The following is a 24234-nucleotide window of genomic DNA, read 5'->3' as shown; positions in this document are numbered from 1 at the left end:
TAGTTACCTGAGGGGGTCTTGACCAATCACTTTAGATCTTTTCACATCAGGCTAGCCTAGTGGTTAGAGTGTTGGACTAGTAACCGGAAGGTTGCAAGTTCAAACCCCCGAGCTGACAAGGTACAAATCTGTCGTAAAAGGTAAAATAAATAAATCTTGTTCAGAGCTGATCTGATTGGTTGAAAGACCAATTAGTAAAGAAAAAAATGTGAATTGGGCTGCCATAGAGAGCTGGTTGGTAGAAAGCTAGACATATGAATGTTGTATTGTAGATAATAGTGTTTTTAATTCAATACCAGTGGAGGGGCAGTGAAGTGACTGACTGCTCAGCTTTGAGGTGAAATTCACATATCTGTAGGTCTGCGGGTTCTTTACCTCATTCTAGAATCTACTCCAGTCAACTGATTGGCCATGTACAAATATAGACATTTATTGCCCAATTCGGTGTAGACAGCCTGCGTTGGGGGGGGGGGGGGGGTGTCATAGCTCTCCAGCACCCAGGAAGCTAAGCACGCCAGAGCCAGTCCGACAAGAACTAGCGCTCCGAAGCGCTTGGGCATCCTGTAGTGACGAGAGGGCGGTGGGAATCTACTGGACAGAATACTGCCAGGACTGGCGAGAGCAACATGAACGCACGGTATGCTAGCCCCGTTAGCTACACATTAGCTACTAGTTGGCTTTCAGACCGTTTGATTTCCATTGGCGATCATAACTAGATCGAGCTAACTGTTACACACGAAACGACTCCTCTCAAATTATGCTTTGATGTAGCTAAAAGGAAATACAACAGAGTTGTATATTGTACTGTCTTGTGCATGGGTACGTAATCGATGAGTGAAATCCGGGATCCTTGGGACGTCTTTCACTTCTGAAAATGAATGTACAAATAGATAGGTGTAAGCACCGTGAGAAAACCTAGCACATGCTCATATAACAGGTCAGCAATAATCAAGTGAGGTAGATGTAGTTGTTTGGGATTGGCTCCAAAAACTATATGAGCAGTTTTGAACATTCTTATCAAGCTCCTTTGAAGTATTTACCCCTAAAAATATATATTTCTGAGCTGTCAGCAAATATTCAGTGAATAGTGGTTGTTAATACAAGAACTCTTAAAATTGTGGTAGAGAGACAATACCAAAGCACACATGATATTGGCATGTTGCACCAAAATCTACAACGCTGTTTTATCTTGATGAAAACAATTACATGCAAATACACCAGAATAGAATAGAGGAGGTGACATTGTAATATGAGGTTTGCAAGACCTAGTAACAGTAACTAAATTCCGGGAACTTCCTATGGAATATTGGGCGCGGCCATGCTCATGAAACATAATTACACTTGCACTAGCGCTTTAAATCACGAATGCGTTTACATAGCGAGCTTGCTGCGAGGGGGATATGATCGTGAACGAGCGCGCAGTCAGGCTTGGCTGATACCGTTAGTCGCGTCAGGGATCTGCAGCGATAGAGAGAGAGAGAGATGCTGAGGTGACAGGGAGAGAGAAGTAGAAAAGGGACGATTAAATCAAACTCATTATGTCACTGCTGAATTCACATGTCTGTATGTAAACCTCAGCTGCAGAATCAACGTTGCATAATAACGCGCCCGCTGTGGAATTCCACCCAATGTCTCAACATTCCGTCAAGACAAACATAGAGGATTATTTGTAACCACGCCCGGCTCCTTTCGGATCAAGGATCGGAGCGGTCAAGGTATGGACACCGCAGCTATGCAAACGGACCCTGATAGCTAGCTAGCTAACATTGGCTGACGTCAACATGCACGAATGCAGTAGGCCACATTAGCTACATTTTAAAAGGACTGACGCAATGTATTATCGCTGCCAAGGTCGTCCCATAACTAGATGCATCGAGATTTTAGAACGCAGTTTCCCCATAGCCTTAGTAGGTTGATTATCTTTATGCTAACCAATAGCTAAATGCAAAGAGGCACTCTAGTATAGCCCGTGTGTGCAATCAATGTGCGTGTACGCGCAATCGTAAATGTGCTGTAGCAACGCTAGACTAGCTACGCAGCTTCGTAAAGCAACAACACAGGCGCGGTGGTTACACATTGTAACACACCAATTACTTACTTATGTGGTTATTACTTTGTAACAGCTGACTGTTAGTAGAGCGAATTTATATCGTGCATTGTCGTCATAACATTTTTATTCTGGTAATGCTAGTGGATATATTTGTCTCGAGCTTGTTCGTTTGCGGTATAGCAGCACCAGTATGACAGACAGCCATTTCTGTCAACAGACATTATTTTTGACAGTAACTCCATAGCTTTGTTTCTAATCAATCACTCACGTCATATTATGGTTATGTTAAACTGACATGTGTGGGTGTGTGTGTGTGTGTGAGAGAGAGAGAGGGAGTACTGTAGCTGCATAGTCATGTGTGGTACAGACAATACTTAATTCATAGCTTGTGATTCAAGATCCAGAGCAACTCATTAGTTGAGAAGAATAGCTTATCAACAGGCCAATTTTACAGTACAGAATCTCGCATACAATCAATACATTCTTTATACAGCAATTGAGCAATACAGTAGTCTGCAAGTACTTTAGTGAGGTTAAGATATTGAGAGACAACCCCAACATCATTCACTACTATCATGCCTACTCACTTCTGACTATCACCATGCTCTCAGGGGAGGCTCCAGGGCTAGGCTCTCAGGGGAGGCTCCAGGGCTAGGCTCTCAGGGGAGGCTCCAGGGCTAGGCTCTCAGGGGAGGCTCCAGGGCTAGGCTGCACATCTACCATTCCAGGGTTTAATTGCTATATTGTAATTACTTCGCCACCATGGCCTATTTATTGCCTTACCTCCCTTTTCTTACATCATTTGCACACACTGTATATAGTCTTTTTGTACTGTATTATTGACTGTATGTTTGTTTTATTCCATGTGTAAGTCCGTTGTTGTATGTGTCAAACTGCTTTGCTTTATCTTGGCCAGGTCACAGTTGTAAATGAGAACTTGTTCTCAACTAGCCTACCTGGTTAAATAAAGGTGAAATAAAACATAAATAAAATAGGCTCCAGGGCTAGGCTCCATGGCTAGGCTCCATGGCTAGGCTCCATGGCTAGGCTCCATGGCTAGGCTCCATGGCTAGGCTCTAGGGCTAGGCTCCATGGCTAGGCACCATGGCTAGGCTCCAGTGCTAGGCTCCAGGGCTAGGCTCCAGGGCTAGGCTCCATGGCTAGGCTCCATGGCTAGGCTCCATTGCTAGGCTCCATTGCTAGGCTCCATTGCTAGGCTCCATTGCTAGGCTCCATTGCTAGGCTCCAGGGCTAGGCTCCAGGGCTAGGCTCCAGGGCTAGGCTCCATGGCTAGGCTCCAGGGCTAGGCTCCATGGCTAGGCTCCATGGCTAGCGTCCATGGCTAGGCTCCAGAGCTAGGCTCCATGGCTAGGCTCCAGGGCTAGGCTCCAGGGCTAGGCTCTAGGGCTAGGCTCCATGGCTAGGCTCCAGAGCTAGGCTCCAGGGCTAGGCTCCAGGGCTAGGCTCTAAGGCTAGGCTCCATGGCTAGGCTCCATGGCTAGGCTCCATGGCTAGGCTCCAGAGCTAGGCTCCAGGGCTAGGCTCCAGGGCTAGGCTCCATGGCTAGGCTCCAGGGCTAGGCTCCAGGGCTAGGCTCCAGGGCTAGGCTCCAGAGCTAGGCTCCAGGGCTAGGCTCCAGGGCTAGGCTCCAGGGCTAGGCTCCATGGCTAGGCTCCAGAGCTAGGCTCCAGAGCTAGGCTCCAGGGCTAGGCTCCATGGCTAGGCTCCAGGGCTAGGCTCCAGGGCTAGGCTCCATGGCTAGGCTCCAGGGCTAGGCTCCAGTGCTAGGATCCAGTGCTAGGATCCAGTGCTAGGCTCCATGGCTAGGCTCTAGGGCTAGGCTCCAGGGCTAGGCTCCAGTGCTAGGATCCAGTGCTAGGATCCAGTGCTAGGCTCCATGGCTAGGCTCCATGGCTAGGCTCCATGGCTAGGCTCCATGGCTAGGCTCCATGGCTAGGCTCCAGGGCTAGGCTCCAGTGCTAGGATCCAGTGCTAGGCTCCATGGCTAGGCTCCATGGCTAGGCTCTAGGGCTAGGCTCCAGGGCTAGGATCCAGTGCTAGGCTCCATGGCTAGGCTCCATGGCTAGGCTCTAGGGCTAGGCTCCAGGGCTAGGCTCCAGTGCTAGGCTCCAGTGCTAGGATCCAGTGCTAGGCTCCATGGCTAGGCTCCATGGCTAGGCTCCATGGCTAGGCTCCATGGCTAGGCTCCAGGGCTAGGCTCCAGTGCTAGGATCCAGTGCTAGGCTCCATGGCTAGGCTCCATGGCTAGGCTCCAGGGCTAGGCTCCAGGGCTAGGCTCCAGGGCTAGGCTCCAGTGCTAGGATCCAGTGCTAGGCTCCATGGCTAGGCTCCATGGCTAGGCTCCATGGCTAGGCTCCAGGGCTAGGCTCCAGGGCTAGGCTCCATGGCTAGGCTCCATGGCTAGGCTCCATGGCTAGGCTCCAGGGCTGGCTAGGCTCCATGGCTAGGCTCCAGAGCTCCATGGCAGGCTCCATGGCTAGGCTCCATGGCTAGGCTCCATGGCTAGGCTCTAGGGCTAGGCTCTAGGGCTAGGCTCCATGGCTAGGCTCCATGGCTAGGCTCCATGGCTAGGCTCCAGAGCTAGGCTCCATGGCTAGGCTCCAGGGCTAGGCTCCAGGGCTAGGCTCTAGGGCTAGGCTCCATGGCTAGGCTCCATGGCTAGGCTCCAGGGCTAGGCTCCATGGCTAGGCTCTAGGGCTAGGCTCTAGGGCTAGGCTCCATGGCTAGGCTCCATGGCTAGGCTCCATTGCTAGGCTCCAGGGCTAGGCTCCAGGGCTAGGCTCCATGGCTAGGCTCCATGGCTAGGCTCCAGTGCTAGGCTCCAGTGCTAGGCTCCATGGCTAGGCTCCATGGCTAGGCTCCAGGGCTAAGCTCCAGTGCTAGGCTCCATGGCTAGGCTCTAGGGCTTTAAACAGAGAGATGACTGAACAGCCAGGCTCAGGCAGCAGCAGTTAGGGAATCAGACACTCCTTTAATCTCCAGAGGTCAGCATCCCAAATGGCACCCTATTCCCTACATAGTAGAGGTTGACCGATTTATGATTTGTCAATGCAAATACCGATACCGATTATTGGGAGACCAAAACAAGCAGCTACCGATTAATCTGGCATTTTTTAATATTATTTCTTTACATATATTTTTGTAATAATGGCAAATACAACAATACTGAATGCACACTTTAATTTGAACTTAATATAATACATAAATAAAATCTATTTAGTCTCAAATAAATAATGAAACATGTTCAATTTGGTTTAAATAATGCAAAAACACAGTGTTGGAGAAGAAAGTAAAAGTGCAATATGTGCCATGTAAAAAATATATTTTTTAAGTTTCTTGCTCAGAACATGAGAACATATGAAAGCTGCTGGTTCCTTTTAACATGAGTCTTCAATATTCCCAGGTAAGAAGTTTTAGGTTGTAGTTAATGTCGTATTTATAGGGCTATTTCTCTCTATGTGATTTGTATTTCATATACCTTTGACTATTGGATGTTCTTATAGGCACTATAGTATTGCCAGCCTAATCTTCAATGTTCTGTCATAATTATGTACAATTCTGGCAAATTCATTACGGTCTTATTTAGGAAGGAATGGTCTTCACACAGTTTGCTTCGAGCCAGGCGGCCCAAACTGCTGCATATACCCTGATGCGAATACGCTTTTGTTAAATCATCACTCGTTTGGCGAAGTAGGCTGTGATTCGATGATAAATTAACAGGCACCACATTGATTATATGCAACGCAGGACAAGCTAGTTAAACTAGTAATATCATAAACCATGTGTAGTTAACTAGTGATTATGTTATGATTGATTGTTTTTTACAAGGTAAGTTTAATGTTAGCTGGCAACTTACCTTGGCTCCTTGCTGCACTCGCGTAACAGGTGGTCAGCCTGCCACACAGTCTCCTCGTGGATTGCATTGTAATCGTTTGTTATACAAACTTGAATCGTCCATGCCGATTAATCGGTCGACCTCTACTACATAGTGCGCTATTTTTGTCAAGGGCTCATAGGGAATAGGGCACCATTTGAGTCACCCATAGAGGAGGACGTCTCTGCTCCAATAGACCAGGCTGAGGCTGCTCTAACCCACTAATGAATTAGATTAGCAAACATTGGAGGTGTTTCCCCTAGTTTAATGACTCCTATTTACCGTGTTGACTTGACGTGTGTGTGTGTGTGTGTGTGTGTGTGTGTGTGTGTGTGTGTGTGTGTGTGTGTGTGTGTGTGTGTGTGTGTGTGTGTGTGTGTGTGTGTGTGTGTGTGTGTGTGTGTGTGTGTGTGTGTGTGTGTGTGTGTGTGTGTGTGTGTGTGTGACTGCTCAGACTAATAGGAATGGAAGTAGGCCTATCATCTCATCATGACTCATCATGACTGCTTTACTGTGACATGCAGACTAGTCTAGGCCTCAGCTGTCATTAGCTATCATCTCCACAGGCCTAGGCCTCAGCTGTCATTAGCTATCATCTCTACAGGCCTAGGCCTCAGCTGTCATTAACTATCATCTCCACAGGCCTAGGCCTCAACTGTCATTAACTATCATCTCCACAGGCCTAGGCCTCAACTGTCATTAACTATCATCTCCACAGGCCTAGGCCTCAGCTGTCATTAACTATCATCTCTACAGGCCTAGGCCTAGGCCTCAGCTGTCATTAGCTATCATCTCCACAGGCCTAGGCCTCAACTGTCATTAGCTATCATCTCCACAGGCCTAGGCCTCAGCTGTCATTAGCTATCATTTCCACAAGCCTAGGCCTCAGCTGTCATTAGCTATCATCTCCACAAGCCTAGGCCTCAGCTGTCATTAGCTATCATCTCCACAGGCCTAGGCCTCAACTGTCATTAGCTATCATCTCCACAGGCCTAGGCCTCAACTGTCATTAGCTATCATTTCCACAGGCTCCTTGACATTCCTTCTGCACACCCAGTTTTTAATGTTCTCCGTCACTGCGAAGGATTTCCGTCATATGGATTCTGAAGAGGTCTTTTTTGAGATCAGTGTCGATCCGCAACACGGGTTTGGATATGACATAGGTTAATCTAGACAGAAGCATGTCTGTTCTACAAAATATATTCCCAAATAAAAAAAATCTCTGTTACGATGTGGGCACTGAACTGACATGCATGATTGTTGATGACACTCCGATGTTCAGATGAAGGGAATTAAATAGTCTATAATGCGTACCACAGCAGCGCTCAACTCAGACAGCGGTGAGGAGCTCATTGTTTCCGCTGGCAAAGTCTTTCAAAGGCTGTGATGTATCACTCAGGATAGAACGGTCCAGTGGTACTATTTTTGCCATGTAATATTGTTATTAAAACTATAGTAGAATAGTTGACCTATTTACCTAGTCGGCTTGTTGTTGTGTGTCCTATGCAAGATGAATGTTCCTCTCGAGGCGCATTCAAGTTGCGAGAACCATAGGAGGGAAACATGTATATTGACAAGCACAACAATTCTTCATACAATTGCTGGAAAACAATTTAGAAAGCAGTTTTGGCCTTTGAATCCAAGTGTTCCATTGCTACCATGTTTTATTTCTCTGATCCTTCAATTGCGCGTGTGGCATCCATTTACAAATGCAGTTTTACAACAGGAGTTTCAAGCATGGTTTTACGCCTCTATCAGACCGACAGCCTTATTGCGTTTTGGTACACAAGAAGTACATTCATTTCCAATGAAAAGTGGATGTAGAACCATCAGACGGGTGATTGACATAGCAGAGGGGGGTGAAGACCTTGGCCGTTCGGGGGCGCTTGCTGGGGAGGGGTGGCTCCCAAACATTATCCAAATCCTCTGCATCCTCGACTCTTAAAATAAAATAAAGGGCTACATTGTTATAAAGACACACAGAATTACAGTTGACTACATTTACAAAACCACATTACTGTAAAGTAAAAACACCAAGCTTCAACTTTATCTGTACAGTGAACATAGAAGGTGTGAAGTACACACACAATGCAAACAGTAACACTTTGGAGACAAAGACAGAGGTGAAGACCACAAATAAACAATGACCATGAGAGTTTAGTGGCCTCTCCAATGACCATGAGAGTTTAGTGGCTTCTCCAATGACCATGAGAGTTTAGTGGCCTCCCCAATGACCATGAGAGTTTAGTGGCTTCTCCAATGACCATGAGAGTTTAGTGGCCTCTCCAATGACCATGCGAGTTTAGTGGCCTCTCCAATGACCATGAGAGTTTAGTGGCTTCTCCAATGACCATGAGAGATTAGTGGCTTCTCCAATGACCATGAGAGATTAGTGGCTTCTCCAATGACCATGAGAGTTTAGTGGCTTCTCCAATGACCATGAGAGTTTTTAGTGGCCTCTCCAATGACCATGAGAGTTTATTGGCCTCTCCAATGACCGTGAGAGTTTAGTGGCCTCTCCAATGACCATGAGAGTTTAGTGGCTTCTCCAATGACCATGAGAGTTTAGTGGCTTCTCCAATGACCATGAGAGTTTAGTGGCCTCTCCAATGACCATGAGAGTTTAGTGGCCTCTCCAATGGCCATGAGAGTTTACTGGCCTTTCTAAAGTTACAAGGATGAAACTTAGAACTAATATGAAACCGAAAATAACTACTTTGTAATTCAATGACATTGAAATGACTTGTTACATAGGCCTACGCACACTAAATCCAAAGCACAAAAAACAGACAAGGAAATACATATAGTAAATTAGCTATATAAAGTCATGAAAATAAAGTGGATCCAATCCTTCTAGAAAGCAATCTTTGTGGGCCGAGCGATTTGAACCAGTATTTTGTTCAAAGCTTCTATTCATAGCTGCCTTTTTTTTAGCTTCTTGTTCGATATTCTTAGTTTTACCTTTTTCATCCCTTGAGAAGCCATCCTTTATGCTAGAGCGATGAAATTAAAGCGATGAAATCTGTTTACAATGTAATGTAGCGTGCTCGGTGCGTTCAAGTTTCTAGGCCTTGCTTCGTTCCACCCAGGTCAACTGCATATCCCTGGAAAGCTTATCTCATTGGCTACAGTACTGTCAAGGTGCCATAGTAGCCAGTCCCCTGTGTAACGGATGCCTACGGCGCGTAAGCAGGCAAAGTCATATTTGCGATGCGCAAAGATATAGTCACTCCGTGGACATTCGATGTTGCCATTAAGTCATACATCATCAGGTAACATGGCAATAGGCTAGATTTGTTCCTACCAACCTAAGGATTCATTTGATACCCCCCCCCATGTAGCTACAGTTGAAGTCGGAAGTTTACATACACCATAGCCAAATACATTTAAACTCAGTTTTACACAATTTCTGACATTTAGTAAAAATTCCCTGTCTTAGGTCAGTTAGGTTCACCACTTTATTTAAAAAATGTGAAATGTCAGAATAATAGTAGAGAGAATGATTTATTTCAGCCTTTATTTCTTTCATCACATTCCCAGTGGGTCAGAAGTTTATATACACTCAATTAGTATTTGGTAGCATTGCCTTTAAATTGTTTGACTTGGGTCAAACGTTTTGGGTAGCCTTCCACGAGCTTCAAACAATATGTTGGGTGAATTTTGGCCCATTCCTCCTGACAGAGCTGTTCTAACTGAGTCAGGTTTGTAGGCCTCCTTGCTTGCACGTGCTTTTTCAGTTCAGCCCACACATTTTCTATAGGATTGAGGTTAGGGCTTTGTGATGGCCATTTTGCCACAACTTTGGAAGTATGCTTAGGGTCATTGTCCATTTGGGAGACCCATTTGCGACCAAGTTTTAACTTCCTGACTAATGTCTTGAGATGTTGTTTCAATATATCCACAAATTTTCCATCCCTCATGATGCCATCTATTTTGTGAAGTGCACCAGTCCCTCCTGCAGCAAAGCACCCTCACAACATGATGCTGCCACCCCTGTGCTTAACGGTTGGGATGGTATTCTTCGGCTTGCAAGCTTCCCCCTTTTTCCTCCAAACATAACGATGGTCATTATGGCCAAACAGTTCTATTTTTGTTTCATCAGACCAGAGGACATTTCTCCAAAAAGTATGATCTTTGTCCCCATGTGCAGTTGCAAACCGTAGTCTGGCTTTTTTATGGTGGTTTTGAAGGAGTGGCTTCTTCCTTGCTGAACGGTTTTTCAGGTTATGTCGATATAGGACTTGTTTTACTGTGGATATAGATACATTTGTACTTGTTTCCTCCAGCATCTTCACAAGGTCCTTTGCTGTTCTGTATTTTTCGCACCAAAGTACATTCATCTCTAGGAGACAGAACGTGTCTCCTTCCTGAGCGGTATGACGGCTGTGTGGTCCCATGGTGTTTATACTTGTGTACTATTGTTTGTACAGATGAACGTGGTACCTTCGGGCATTTGGGGCGGCAGGGTAGCCTGGTGGTTAGAGTGTTGGACTAGCAACCGGAAGGTTGCAAGTTCAAACTCCCAAGCTGGCAAGTCTGTCGTTCTGCCCCTGAACAGGCAGTTAACCCACTGTTCCTAGGCCATCATTGAAAATAAGAATTTGTTCTTAACTGACTTGCCTAGTTAAATAAAGGTAAAATAAATAAAACATTGGAAATTGCTCCCAAGGATAAACCAGACTTGTGGAGGTCTACATTTTTGATTCTGAGATCTAGGCTAATTTCCTTTGATTTTCCCATGATGTCACAGACACAGACCAATAGCCAAGATACTCAGCTTTCCACAGATACCCTGCTTTTGCAGATAGGGGCTACCGTTCTCATACCAGAATGAATTGAATAAAAAAAAATCTAAGCGGGTCCCCAAATATGGGGACTTTATATTTTAAGAGGTTAAATTGAGCATTTCAGTTTCTCTACATAAAAGTGATCCTGGGGAGGACACCATACCCTCTAAGCAAGGAGACTGGAATTGCTCAAACTCGCAGTTTAATACATGTACAATATAATCCTATTTCCCTAAAAGCATGATGTTCAGGACTTTCTGACATGAAAGAGGAGGTTAACATGGCCCCAGACAATCAATCAGGTCGATTTAAGTTTCAGTCATGGGATTATTTGAGCTTTAACCCCTGTGTATATAGTACTTTTCATCAACAACAGATGTACACCTGTTGTATTCGGCCCATGTGACTAATACATTTGATTTGATGTTAGTCCTGTGTTGAGGGAGCCTCAGTCAAAGTTATGTCTAAAGGTTTGGAACTTTCCATACAGTTTACATTTACAGTTGAATCATTTAGCTGACACTCTTATCCAGAGATACTTACAGATACTTCATTAACTAGAGTTCATTATATTCATTATTATATTCAACAGACCACAGTATATTGTGGTGGCGGTGGTGGTCTTACGTGTGTTCTGCCTCTCTCCCGGGCCTGTTGTTTAGGTCTCTACAGGAACCTGATGCCCGACCCAATCTAATACGGCTGGTGGTAGTTAGCAGGAGTGGTAGTAGAGGAAGAACCACAGTGAGCAGCAGTCCACCGCAGGCGGGATGAGTGCTGCAGCGATGGACCAAGCTGACATCCTCACTGTGCTTGTCCTGGTCAAGGAACGATGGAAAGTGGTACGTGTGTGTGTGTGTGTGTGTGTGTGTGTGTGTGTGTGTGTGTGTGTGTGTGTGTGTGTGTGTGTGTGTGTGTGTGTGTGTGTGTGTGTGTGTGTGTGTGTGTGTGTGTGTGTGTGTGTGTGTGTGTGTGTGTGTGTGTGTGTGTTAGTGTGTGGAAAAAGTAACCAATTGTCAAACTTGAGTAAAAGTAAATAGAAATGGACTCAAGTAAAAGTGAAAGTCACCCAGTAAAATACTAGTTGAGTAAAACTCTAAAAGTATTTGGTTTTAAATATACTTAGGTATCAAAAGTAAATGTAACTGCTAAAATATACGTATGTATCAAAAGTAAAAGTATGAATTATTTCAAATTCCTTATATTAAGCCAACCAACAGGCACAATGTTCTTATTGTTATTTATTTACGGATAGCCAGGGGCACACTCCAACACTCAGACATCATTTACAAACTAAAGATTTGTGTTTAGTGAGTCCTCCAGATCAGAGGCAGTAGATGACATGGGGTGTTCTCTTGATACGTGTGAATTGGACCATCTTCCTGTCCTGCTGAGCATTCAAAATGTTAAGAGTACTTTTGGTTGTCAGGGAAAATGTATGGAGTAAAAAGTACATTATTTTATTTAGGAATGTAGTGAAGTAAAAGTTGTCAAAAATATAAATAGTAAAGTACAGAAACTGCAAAAAACAACTTAAGTAGTACTTTAAAGTATTTTTGCTTAAGTACTTTACACCACTGTGTGAGTGAGTGAGTGACCATTCTGTTATGCCATGTTTGTACCTCCTCAGCAAGCACCAATACATCACAACACAGCTGTATTTGTTCTCACTGAATTGGCTCCACTCTCCCCCATGTCTTTATCTTGTCCATCTCACCTGCTGACCTGGACAGGGGTCAGCTCCATGTGTGCAGTGCACATGCAGCTCCTTGCCACCAAGTGGACTGGAAGTTAATAAAGCGAGAGAAGCTATTTGTAGCCACTCAGTGTGCTATTCCCAGCGCTATCCCCCTGGCTGCTCCTCTCCATCCTCTCTACCATGCTGTGGTGTGTGTGTGTGTGCCCGTGTCCCCCGGCCAGAGCTACCAGAGACAGGGTGCCATGATTTTTAAAATTTAAAATGTGTGTATATATATACACACACACATTTTTGTAATAATGACAATTGCAACAATACTGAATGAACAATGAACACTTTGATTTTTAGCTTAATACTAACTTTGGATGGGTGTTCTTAAGGTGATTTCACAGGTTGGTGGTATTTTTTAATTTAGCCGTTGCTGACCCCATGCTTACATCTTTATCACAAATAAGACACCTTGCAATTCGTTCCAGTCATTAGCAGCAGAGAACTGGAAGGAAAGGCGGCCAAAGGGGGTGTTGGCTTTGGGGATGGATGACCAGTAAAATATACCTGCTGGAGTGCTTGCTACCAGTGTGGGACTATTCCATGTAATAGTCCCACACTGGTGCTCTGCTTTTCTCTGCCATCTGTTAAACACACACACAGCTCTGAAGTGACAATGATACTGTAGAGTCTGCTTAGGATGTAACGGTTCTCTTGTGGTGAAGGAGAGTCGGACCAAAATGCAGCGTGTAGATTGCGATCCATGATTTAATAAAAAAACGTAACACGAATCTAAATACAAACACTACAAAAAAACAATAAACGTAACGAAAACCGAAACAGCCTATACTTGTGTACACTAACACATAGACAGGAACAAGAACACTAAGGACAATCACCCACGACAAACTCAAAGAATATGGCTGCCTAAATATGGTTCCCAATCAGAGACAACGATAAACACCTGCCTCTGATTGAGAACCACTCCAGACAGCCATAGACTTTGCTAGATCACCCCACTAGCTACAATCCCAATATATACACACCACATACAAAAACCCATGCCACACCCTGGCCTGACCCAATACATGAAGATAAACACAAAATACTTCGACCAGGGCGTGACATAGGAGACAAATACTCTCAACTGTTTGAATAAAAATAAGAGTTTAAGTTACTTGTGATGAATGTTGAAAACAAAATCTGTAATTTCTATATGTGGGAAATCCTATTTTAATAATGGACATGGTAAGAATTGACTACCAAAGTGCGAGTCATAATTCCCATGACACCTTCTAGCAAAATCTGAAAAGCGGTTCCTTCATTCATTTATTCCATAGGATATTTTTAGATTCACTTAAAATAAGGTCTGTGTTTCATGTAGGCTTACACCACCTTGCCAATTTTATAACTGTGTAGATATCCATAGGACAAGGTTACTCTGATCAATATTGGCTAAATATAAGTGAAGATTTTAAAAAATGTAGAGTGGATTTATGAAAATATTTAGAAAATCGTTACCTTATCCTAGTGAGATTTACACGGGTATCAAAACGCAGAGGCGGTTTAAGCCTGAACGAAACACAGACCTTATTTGAAGTAGATCAAGACATTCTCTATGGAAGACATGAAAAGAAGCGGTTTAAGAACGAAACACAGACCTTATTTGAAGTAGATCAAGACATTCTCTATGGAAGACATGAAAAGAAGCGGTTTAAGAACGAAACACAGACCTTATTTGAAGTAGATCAAGACATTCTCTATGGAAGACATGAACGGTAAAATAACGAAGGAAACCCTTTCAAGTTCAGCCTCAAGTTATTACAGGAATTATAACGCGTCGACTATTTCTCTCTAAACCATACACCTTTGACTATTACGAGCCTGCTGCTGCCTACCACCCCTCAGACAGACTGCTCTATCGAATATCAAATCATAGACTTAACTATATTAAACACACAGAAATACGAGCCTTAGGTCAAATCTGGAAACTATCACCTCGAAAACAAAACGTTTATTCCGTTCCGTATTTTATCTAATGGGTGGCATCCATGAGTCTAAATATTCCTGTTACATTGCAGAACCTTCAATGTTATGTCATAATTACGTAAAATTCTGGCAAATTAGTTCGCAAAGAGCCAGGCGGCCCAAACTGTTGCATATAGCCTGACTCTGCTTGCAATGAACGCAAGAGAAGTGACACAATTTCACCTGGTTAATATTGCCTGCTAACCTGGATTTCTTTTAGCTAAATATGCAGGTTTAAAAATATATACTTGTGTATTGATTTTAAGAAAGGTATTGATGTTTATGGTTAAGTACACATTGGAGCAACGACAGTCGTTGATTGATTGTTTTTTTATAAGATAAGTTTAATGCTAGCTAGCAACTTACCTTGGCTTACTGCATTCGCGTAACAGGCAGGCTCCTCGTGAGGCAGGTGGTTAGAGTGTTGGACTAGTTAACTGTAAGGTTGCAAGATTGGATCCCCCGAGCTGACAAGGTAAAAATCTGTCGTTCTGCCTCGGTCCTAGGCCGTCATTGAAAATAAGAATGTGTTATTAACTGACTTGCCTAGTGAAATAAAGATGAAATAAAGGTGTATGAAAAATAAATAAATAAAAAGAATCGGCAAAATCAGCGCCCAAAAATACTGATTTCCGATTGTTATGAAAACTTGAATTCGGCCCTAATTAATCGGCCATTCCGATTAATCGGTCGACCTCTAGTCCACATATTCTAAGTCAGAAACGTCCAGAGTAGTGATGCTAGTCAGGCGAGCGGGTGTGGGCAGCTATCGGTTGAAGAGCATGCATTTCGTTTTACTAGCATTTAAGAGCAGTTTGAGGCCTCGGAAGGAGTGTTGTATGGCGTTGAAGCTTGTTTGGAGGTTTGTTAACACAGTGTCCAAAGAAGGGCCAGATGTATTACAGAATGGTGACGTCTGTGTGGAGGTGGATCAAAGAATCACCCGCAGCAAGAGCGACATCATTGATATATACAGAGAAAAGAGTCGGCCCGAGAATTGAACCCTGTGGCACCCCCATAGAGACTGCCAGAGGTCCGGACAACAGGCCCTCCGATTCGACCCACTGAACTCTATCTGAGAAGTAGTTAGTGAACCAGGCGAGGCAGTCATAAGAGAAACCAAGGCTGTTGAGTCTTCCAATAAGAATATGGTGATTGTCAGAGTCGAAACTTTCATTTTTACTTGAGTAACTTAATATTAAGGTATCTATACTTTTACTCAAGTTTGACAATTGGCTACTTTTTCCACCACTGCCTATATACAGTGCCTTGCGGAAATATTTGACCCCCTTGAACTTTGCGACCTTTTGCCACATTTCACTCTTCAAACATAAAGATATAAAACTGTATTTTTGTGAAGAATCAACAACAAGTGGGACACAATCATGAAGTGGAACGACATTTATTGGATATTTCAAAATTTTTGAACAATTTCAAAAACTGAAAAATTGGGCGTGCAAAATTATTCAGCCCCTTTACTTTCAGTGCAGCAAACTCTCTCCAGAAGTTCAGTGAGGATCTCTGAATGATCCAATGTTGACCTAAATGACTAATGATGATAAATACAATCCACCTGTGTGTAATCAAGTCTCCGTATAAATGCACCTGCACTGTGATAGTCTCAGAGGTCCGTTAAAAGCGCAGAGAGCATCATGAAGAACAAGGAACACACTAGGCAGGTCCGAGATACTGTTGTGAAGAAGTTTAAAGCCGGATTTGGATACAAAAAGATTTCCCAAGCTTTAAACATCCCAAGGAGCACTGTGCAAGCGATAATATTGAAATGGAAGGAGTATCAGACCACTGCAAATCTACCAAGACCTGGCCGTCCCTCTAAACCTTCAGCTCATACGAGGAGAAGACTGATCAGAGATGCAGCCAAGATGCCCATGATCACTCTGGATGAACTGCAGAGATCTACAGCTGAGTTGGGAGACTCTGTCCATAGGACAACAATCAGTCGTATATTGCACAAATCTGGCCTTTATGGAAGAGTGGCAAGAAGAAAGCCATTTCTTAAAGATCCATAAAAAGTGTTGTTTAAAGTTTGCCACAAGCCACCTGGGAGACACACCAAACATGTGGAAGAAGGTGCTCTGGTCAGATGAAACCAAAATTGAACTTTTTGGCAACAATGCAAAACGTTATGTTTGGCGTAAAAGCAACACAGCTCATCACCCTGAACACACCATCCCCACTGTCAAACATGGTGGTGGCAGCATCATGGTTTGGGCCTGCTTTTCTTCAGCAGGGACAGGGAAGATGGTTAAAATTGATGGGAAGATGGATGGAGCCAAATACAGGACCATTCTGGAAGAAAACCTGATGGAGTCTGCAAAAGACCTGAGACTGGGACGGAGATTTGTCTTCCAACAAGACAATGATCCAAAACATAAAGTAAAATCTACAATGGAATGGTTAAAAAATAAACATATCCAGGTGTTAGAATGGCCAAGTCAAAGTCCAGACCTGAATCCAATCGAGAATTTGTGGAAATAACTGAAAACTGCTGTTCACAAATGCTCTCCATCCAACCTCACTGAGCTCGAGCGGTTTTGCAAGGAGGAATGGGAAAAAAATTCAGTCTCTTGATGTGCAAAACTGATACAGACATACCCCAAGCGACTTACAGCTCTAATCGCAGCAAACGGTGGCGCTACAAATTATTACCTTAATTAAGGGGGCTGAATAATTTTGCACGCCCAATTTTTCAGTTTTTGATTTGTTAAAAAAGTTTGAAATATCCAATAAATGTCGTTCCACTTCATGATTGTGTCCCACTTGTTGATTCTTCACAAAAAATTACAGTTTTATATCTTTATGTTTGAAGCCTGAAATGTGGCAAAAGGTCGCAAAGTTCAAGGGGGCCGAATAATTTCGCAAGGCACTGTATCATGTATGTATTGGATAACAGCACAATCATTTGGGCTTTTTTGGGCTTGGGCTCATTAAATGTGGTTAATGTAGGGCTCATTAAATGTGGTTAATGTAGGGCTCATTAAATGTGGTTAATGTAGGGCTCATTAAATGTGGTTAATGTAGGGCTCATTAAATGTGGTTAATGTAGGGCTCATTAAATGCGGTTAATGTAGGGCTCATTAAATGTGGTTAATGTAGGGCTCATTAAATGTGGTTAATATAGGTCTCATCAGGCTCACGTAGCATCATGTTTGAATTGTCATGCTAGTCAAAGTTCCAATCATATCCAGGCACATTTATATGCTTTATAATGCTTCTGAATGACACTTCCAGTTTTGGCGGGAAATACTGGGTTATCCGGGTGAAAAGGGATACCAGGAAATGATTTAACCCTAGCACTGACGGAGGAGCTGATGTTATGTACATCTGCCACTGCTAATCCCTTTGAGTTGAGCTGCTTGTGTAACACAAGTCTGTGTGTGTGTTTCGTGTTCGTGTGTGGATACTAATTAGAGATGAAGAAACGTAAATAGGAATGGGGGAGGAAGGTTGGATGGTGGGAAGATTGAAAAATAAAATAATCTACTAACCTATGTTTTCCACATTATGACATTACGCTTTGCCTTGGGATGTGTGTATAGACAAAGAAGATCGGCGGCGGTGGCTTTGGGGAGATCTACGAGGCGTTGGACCTGCTGACCAGGGTCAGTGTTGCTCTGAAGGTGGAGTCTGCACAGCAGCCTAAACAGGTCCTCAAGATGGAGGTGGCTGTCCTCAAGAAACTCCAGGGTAAACCCCAATTACATGTACTTAACCTTCCCTCTGACTTCTGCCCCCTAAACTCAACCATCAACCACCTGCCCTAAACTCAACCATCAACCACCTGCCCTAAACTCAACCATCAACCACCTGCCCTAAACTCAACCATCAACCACCTGCCCTAAACTCAACCATCAACCACCTGCCCTAAACTCAACCATCAACCACCTGCCCTAAACTCAACCATCAACCACCTGCCCTAAACTCAACCATCAACCACCTGCCCTAAACTCAACCATCAACCACCTGCCCTAAACTCAACCATCAACCACCTGCCCTAAACTCAACCATCAACCACCTGCCCTAAACTCAACCATCAACCACCTGCCCTAAACTCAACCATCAACCACCTGCCCTAAACTCAACCATCAACCACCTGCCCTAAACTCAACCATCAACCACCTGCCCTAAACTCAACCATCAACCACCTGCCCTAAACTCAACCATCAACCACCTGCCCTAAACTCAACCATCAACCACCTGCCCTAAACTCAACCACAACCCATCTACCCTAAACTCAACCACAACCCTTCTACCCGAAACTCAACCACAAGCCTCCTCTAAACTCAACCACATCCCTCCTACCCTAAACTCAACCACAACCCTCCTACCCTACCCTAAACTAAACCACAACCCTCCTACCCTAAACTAAATGCAAGGGGTAGAGGGCAGAGTGGGACTATGTCGGGGTAGAGGGCAGAGTGGGGTTATGTCGGGATAGAGGGCAGAGGCGTAATTACTAGGTTGTTAGGCGGAAATAAAAGTTTTGACATTGATACCTGCAATACCTACTCCCATCCCCCAACATGTCTCCTCCCATCCCCCAACATGTCTCCTCCCATCCCCCAACGTGTCTCCTCCCATCCCCCAACGTGTCTCCTCCCGTCCCCCAACATGTCTCCTCCCATCCCCCAACGTGTCTCCTCCCATCCCCCAACATGTCTCCTCCCGTCCCCCCCAACGTGTCTCCTCCCGTCCCCCAACGTGTCTCCTCCCGTCCCCCAACGTGTCTCCTCCCGTCCCCCAACGTGTCTCCTCCCGTCCCCCAACGTGTCTCCTCCCATCCCCCGACGTGTCTCCTCCCATCCCCCAATGTGTCTCAACATTTAAAATGGCCAAAAAGAAACAAAAATAGCTTCTTAGCAAAGATAAATTTCTCGGGCTAGAGGGCAGAGTGGGACTATGTCTGGCTAGAGGGCAGAGTGGGGCTATGTCTGTCTAGAGGGCAGAGTGGGGCTATGTCTGTCTAGAGGGCAGAGTGGGGCTATGTCTGTCTAGAGGGCAGAGTGGGGCTATGTCTGTCTAGAGGGCAGAGTGGGGCTATGTCTGTCTAGAGGGCAGAGTGGGGCTATGTCTGGCTAGAGGGCAGAGTGGGGCTATGTCTGGCTAGAGGGCAGAGTGGGGCTATGTCTGGCTAGAGGGCAGAGTGGGGCTATGTCTGGCTAGAGGGCAGAGTGGGGCTATGTCTGGCTAGAGGGCAGAGTGGGGCTATGTCTGGCTAGAGGGCAGAGTGGGGCTATGTCTGGCTAGAGGGCAGAGTGGGGCTATGTCTGGCTAGAGGGCAGAGTGGGGCTATGTCTGGCTAGAGGGCAGAGTGGGGCTATGTCTGGCTAGAGGGCAGAGTGGGGCTATGTCTGGCTAGAGGGCAGAGTGGGGCTATGTCTGGCTAGAGGGCAGAGTGGGGCTATGTCTGGCTAGAGGGCAGAGTGGGGCTATGTCTGGCTAGAGGGCAGAGTGGGGCTATGTCTGGCTAGAGGGCAGAGTGGGGCTATGTCTGGCTAGAGGGCAGAGTGGGGCTATGTCTGGCTAGAGGGCAGAGTGGGGCTATGTCTGGGTAGAGGGCAGAGTGGGACTATGTCTGGGTAGAGGGCAGAGTGGGACTATGTCTGGGTAGAGGGCAGAGTGGGACTATGTCTGGGTAGAGGGCAGAGTGGGGCTATGTCTGGGTAGAGGGCAGAGGCGTAATTACTAGGTTGTTAGGCGGAAATAAAAGTTTTGACTTTGATACCTGCAATACCTCCTCCCATCCCCCAACATGTCTCCTCCCGTCCCCCAACACGTCTCCTCCCGTCCCCCAACACGTCTCCTCCCGTCCCCCAACACGTCTCCTCCCGTCCCCCAACACGTCTCCCCCCGTCCCCCAACACGTCTCCCCCCCGTCCCCCAACACGTCTCCCCCGTCCCCCAACACGTCCCCCAACACGTCTCCTCCCGTCCCCCAACACGTCTCCTCCCATCCCCCAACATGTCTCCTCCCATCCCCAACATGTCTCCTCCCATCCCCCAACATGTCTCAACATTTAAAATGGCCAACAAGAAACAAAAATAGCTTCTTAACAAAGATGAATTTCTCAAGCAACATACAGTGCCTTGCGAAAGTATTCGGCCCCCTTGAACTTTGCGACCTTTTGCCACATTTCAGGCTTCAAACATAAAGATATAAAACTGTATTTTTTGTGAAGAATCAACAACAAGTGGGACACAATCATGAAGTGGAACGACATTTATTGGATATTTCAAACTTTTTTAACAAATCAAAAACTGAAAAATTAGGCGTGCAAAATTATTCAGCCCCTTTACTTTCAGTGCAGCAAACTCTCTCCAGAAGTTCAGTGAGGATCTCTGAATGATCCAATGTTGACCTAAATGACTAATGATGATAAATACAATCCACCTGTGTGTAATCAAGTCTCCGTATAAATGCACCTGCACTGTGATAGTCTCAGAGGTCCGTTAAAAGCGCAGAGAGCATCATGAAGAACAAGGAACACACCAGGCAGGTCCGAGATACTGTTGTGAAGAAGTTTAAAGCCGGATTTGGATACAAAAAGATTTCCCAAGCTTTAAACATCCCAAGGAGCACTGTGCAAGCGATAATATTGAAATGGAAGGAGTATCAGACCACTGCAAATCTACCAAGAAAAGCCGTCCCTCTAAACTTTAAGCTCATACAAGGAGAAGACTGATCAGAGATGCAGCCAAGAGGCCCATGATCACTCTGGATGAACTGCAGAGATCTACAGCTGAGGTGGGAGACTCTGTCCATAGGACAACAATCAGTCATATATTGCACAAATCTGGCCTTTATGGAAGAGTGGCAAGAAGAAAGACATTTCTTAAAGATATCCATAAAAAGTGTCGTTTAAAGTTTGACACAAGCCACCTGGGAGACACACCAAACATGTGGAAGAAGGTGCTCTGGTCAGATGAAACCAAAATTGAACTTTTTGGCAACAATGCAAAACGTTATGTTTGGCGTAAAAGCAACACAGCTCATCACCCTGAACACACCATCCCCACAGTCAAACATGGTGGTGGCAGCATCATGGTTTGGGCCTGCTTTTCTTCAGCAGGGACAGGGAAGATGGTTAAAATTGATGGGAAGATGGATGGAGCCAAATACAGGACCATTCTGGAAGAAAACCTGATGGAGTCTGCAAAAGACCTGGGACGGAGATTTGTCTTCCAACAAGACAATGATCCAAAACATAAAGCTAAATCTACAATGAAATGGTTCAAAAATAAACATATCCAGGTGTTAGAATGGCCAAGTCAAAGTCCAGACCTGAATCCAATCGAGAATCTGTGGAAAGAACTGAAAACTGCTGTTCACAAATGCTCTCCATCCAACCTCACTGAGCTCGAGCTGTTTTGCAAGGAGGAATGGGAAAAAAATGTCAGTCTCTCGATGTGCAAAACTGATAGAGACATACCCCAAGCGACTTACAGCTGTAATCGCAGCAAAAGATGGCGCTACAAAGTATTAACTTAAGGGGGCTGAATCATTTTGCACGCCCAATTTCTGTTTTTGATTTGTTAAAAAACTTTGAAATATCCAATAAATGTCGTTCCACTTCATGATTGTGTCACACTTGTTGTTGATTCTTCATAAAAAAATACAGTTTTATATCTTTATGTTTGAAGCCTGAAATGTGGCAAAAGGTCGCAAAGTTCAAGGGGGCCGAATACTTTCGCAAGGCACTGTATATTTCCACACGATGAGGTTGGAATAACACCGTGATATTTTGTAAATGATGATAATGCTCTTTTGGTATAAGAGCTGTTTGAAAAGACTGCCTGTAATTTCAGCCTTTTTTGGTGGGATGGAGTTTTGGACTGACTTGTGCCCTCAGTTAATTAATAGACCAATATGAAAGAGTTCCAAGAGTTCCTCTGACAATAACAGATCGTTTTCAGTTTTTCCCTTCCACTGAGACCACTTCTAAACAGTCCGAGCAAAAGTCTTGCTTGAGAAATTTCTCTTTGCTAAGAAGCTATTTTTGTTTATTTTTGGCCATTTTAATTGAAAACATTCACAGTAAAGTAATTAATTGTTACCCAGAAATGATTTGATTTTGAGATGAAAACGTCTGCATTGGACCTTTAACATAGGTACCCCGTGATTATACTATGTCATAAAGGATGCTATGTTCTATTGTATCGTCCAGGTAAAGAACACGTGTGTCGCTTTGTTGGATGCGGCCGCAATGACCGCTTCAACTATGTGGTGATGGAGCTTCAGGTAAGGATGAGCCTCTTCATCACCTTGTGTGTTTAAACGTCTCTAATTCTCTATAGCGATGTCAGTGAGCTGATGTGACTAAGTGTGAAGTGTTTGTAGTGATTCTGTAGGCTACGTGGGTGGTGTGTTTTTCAGGGGCGTAACCTGGCAGAGCTGAGGCGCAGTATGACGCGGGGCACGTTTACAGTCAGCACCACCCTGAGACTGGGACGACAGACACTAGAAGCTATAGAGAGCATCCACTCTGTTGGCTTCCTGCACAGAGACATCAAACCAGTGAGACAGGCAGGGAGTGTGTGTGTGTGTGTGTGTGTGTGTGTGTGTGTGTGTGTGTGTGTGTGTGTGTGTGTGTGTGTGTGTGTGTGTGTGTGTGTGTGTGTGTGTGTGTGTGTGTGTGTGTGTGTGTGTGTGTGTGTGTGTGTGTGTGTGTGTGTGTGTGTGAGAGAGAGGGTGGTGTGTGAGAGAGAGGGTGGTGTGTGAGAGGAGAGGGTGGTGTGTGAGAGAGAGAGGGTGGTGTGTGAGAGAGAGAGAGGGTGGTGTGTGAGAGAGAGAGGGTGGTGTGTGAGAGAGAGAGGGTGGTGTGAGAGAGAGAGAGGGTGGTGTGTGTGTGAGAGATGGTGGAGTGTGAGGAGTGTGAGAGAGGGTGGAGTGTGTGTGAGGGTGGAGTGTGTGTGTGCTTAGGGACTATATCTTTTTGGAATGAAGAGATCATCATCAGTACGTAGAATGTATGCACACATGACTGTAAGTCGCTTTGGATAAAAGCGTCTGCTAAATGGCATAACTTAACTTAACTTAAGTAATTTGACATTTTCTTTCTGAGAAAGTGACAAGAATCAAGACTATGATAGTTGCTATTAAAATCCTTCCTCTCTTTTTCTCTATCTCTCTTCTTCTTCTTCACCTTCTCTCTCTCCTAGTCCAACTTTGCCATGGGCCGGTTCCCCAGTACCTGTAGGACCTGCTACATGCTGGACTTTGGCTTGGCACGCCAGTTCACTAACTCCTGCCAAGAGGTCCGACCGGTAAGTGTCTGCCCACATGTGTGGTTAGACACTGTGTTCGGGTTTCCCGGTATTAAGCTTAGTCCTAGACTAAAAAGCTTGCTTAATGGTGAATCTAAATTGAAATAGCTTTTTTAGTCTGGGAATAGGCTTCGAACTCTGTCCTGGAAACTGGTCATGTCTGTTTGTGTGCTATTGTCGTGTAAGGTTCTACCTTGTTAGTCGTACAGCAGCATGATGTGAAGTCTATCTCTCTCTCTCCCCCAGCCTCGGCCAGTAGCAGGGTTCTACCTTGTTAGTCGTACAGCAGCATGATGTGAAGTCTCTCTCTCTCTCTCCCCCAGCCTCGGCCAGTAGCAGGGTTCTACCTTGTTAGTCGTACAGCAGCATGATGTGAAGTCTCTCTCTCTCTCTCCCCCAGCCTCGGCCAGTAGCAGGGTTCTACCTTGTTAGTCGTACAGCAGCATGATGTGAAGTCTCTCTCTCTCTCTCCCCCAGCCTCGGCCAGCAGCATACAGCAGCA

At 44.9% G+C, this 24234-nt stretch overlaps 1 protein-coding gene across 1 annotated transcript in view; it reads left to right on the top strand.

The window, feature by feature from the left end:
• Positions 1-1409: 1409 nt before the first annotated feature.
• Positions 1410-24234, top strand: part of LOC124046967 (tau-tubulin kinase 2-like) — a gene marked incomplete at its 3' end in the record, with an annotated part of 51939 nt that continues 29114 nt past the window's right edge. The window contains exons 1-6 of the mRNA XM_046367716.1: positions 1410-1715; positions 11395-11574; positions 18008-18155; positions 22634-22707; positions 22843-22983; positions 23628-23732. Of these exons, the coding sequence (XP_046223672.1) occupies positions 11503-11574; positions 18008-18155; positions 22634-22707; positions 22843-22983; positions 23628-23732 (540 nt within the window). The remainder of the gene's footprint in view (positions 1716-11394; positions 11575-18007; positions 18156-22633; positions 22708-22842; positions 22984-23627; positions 23733-24234) is intronic.

Source organism: Oncorhynchus gorbuscha, linkage group LG10 (assembly GCF_021184085.1).
Source record: "Oncorhynchus gorbuscha isolate QuinsamMale2020 ecotype Even-year linkage group LG10, OgorEven_v1.0, whole genome shotgun sequence".
NCBI lineage: Eukaryota > Metazoa > Chordata > Actinopteri > Salmoniformes > Salmonidae > Oncorhynchus > Oncorhynchus gorbuscha.
The sequence above is the reverse complement of the archived record's forward strand: the minus strand, read 5'-3'. Positions and strand labels throughout refer to the sequence as shown.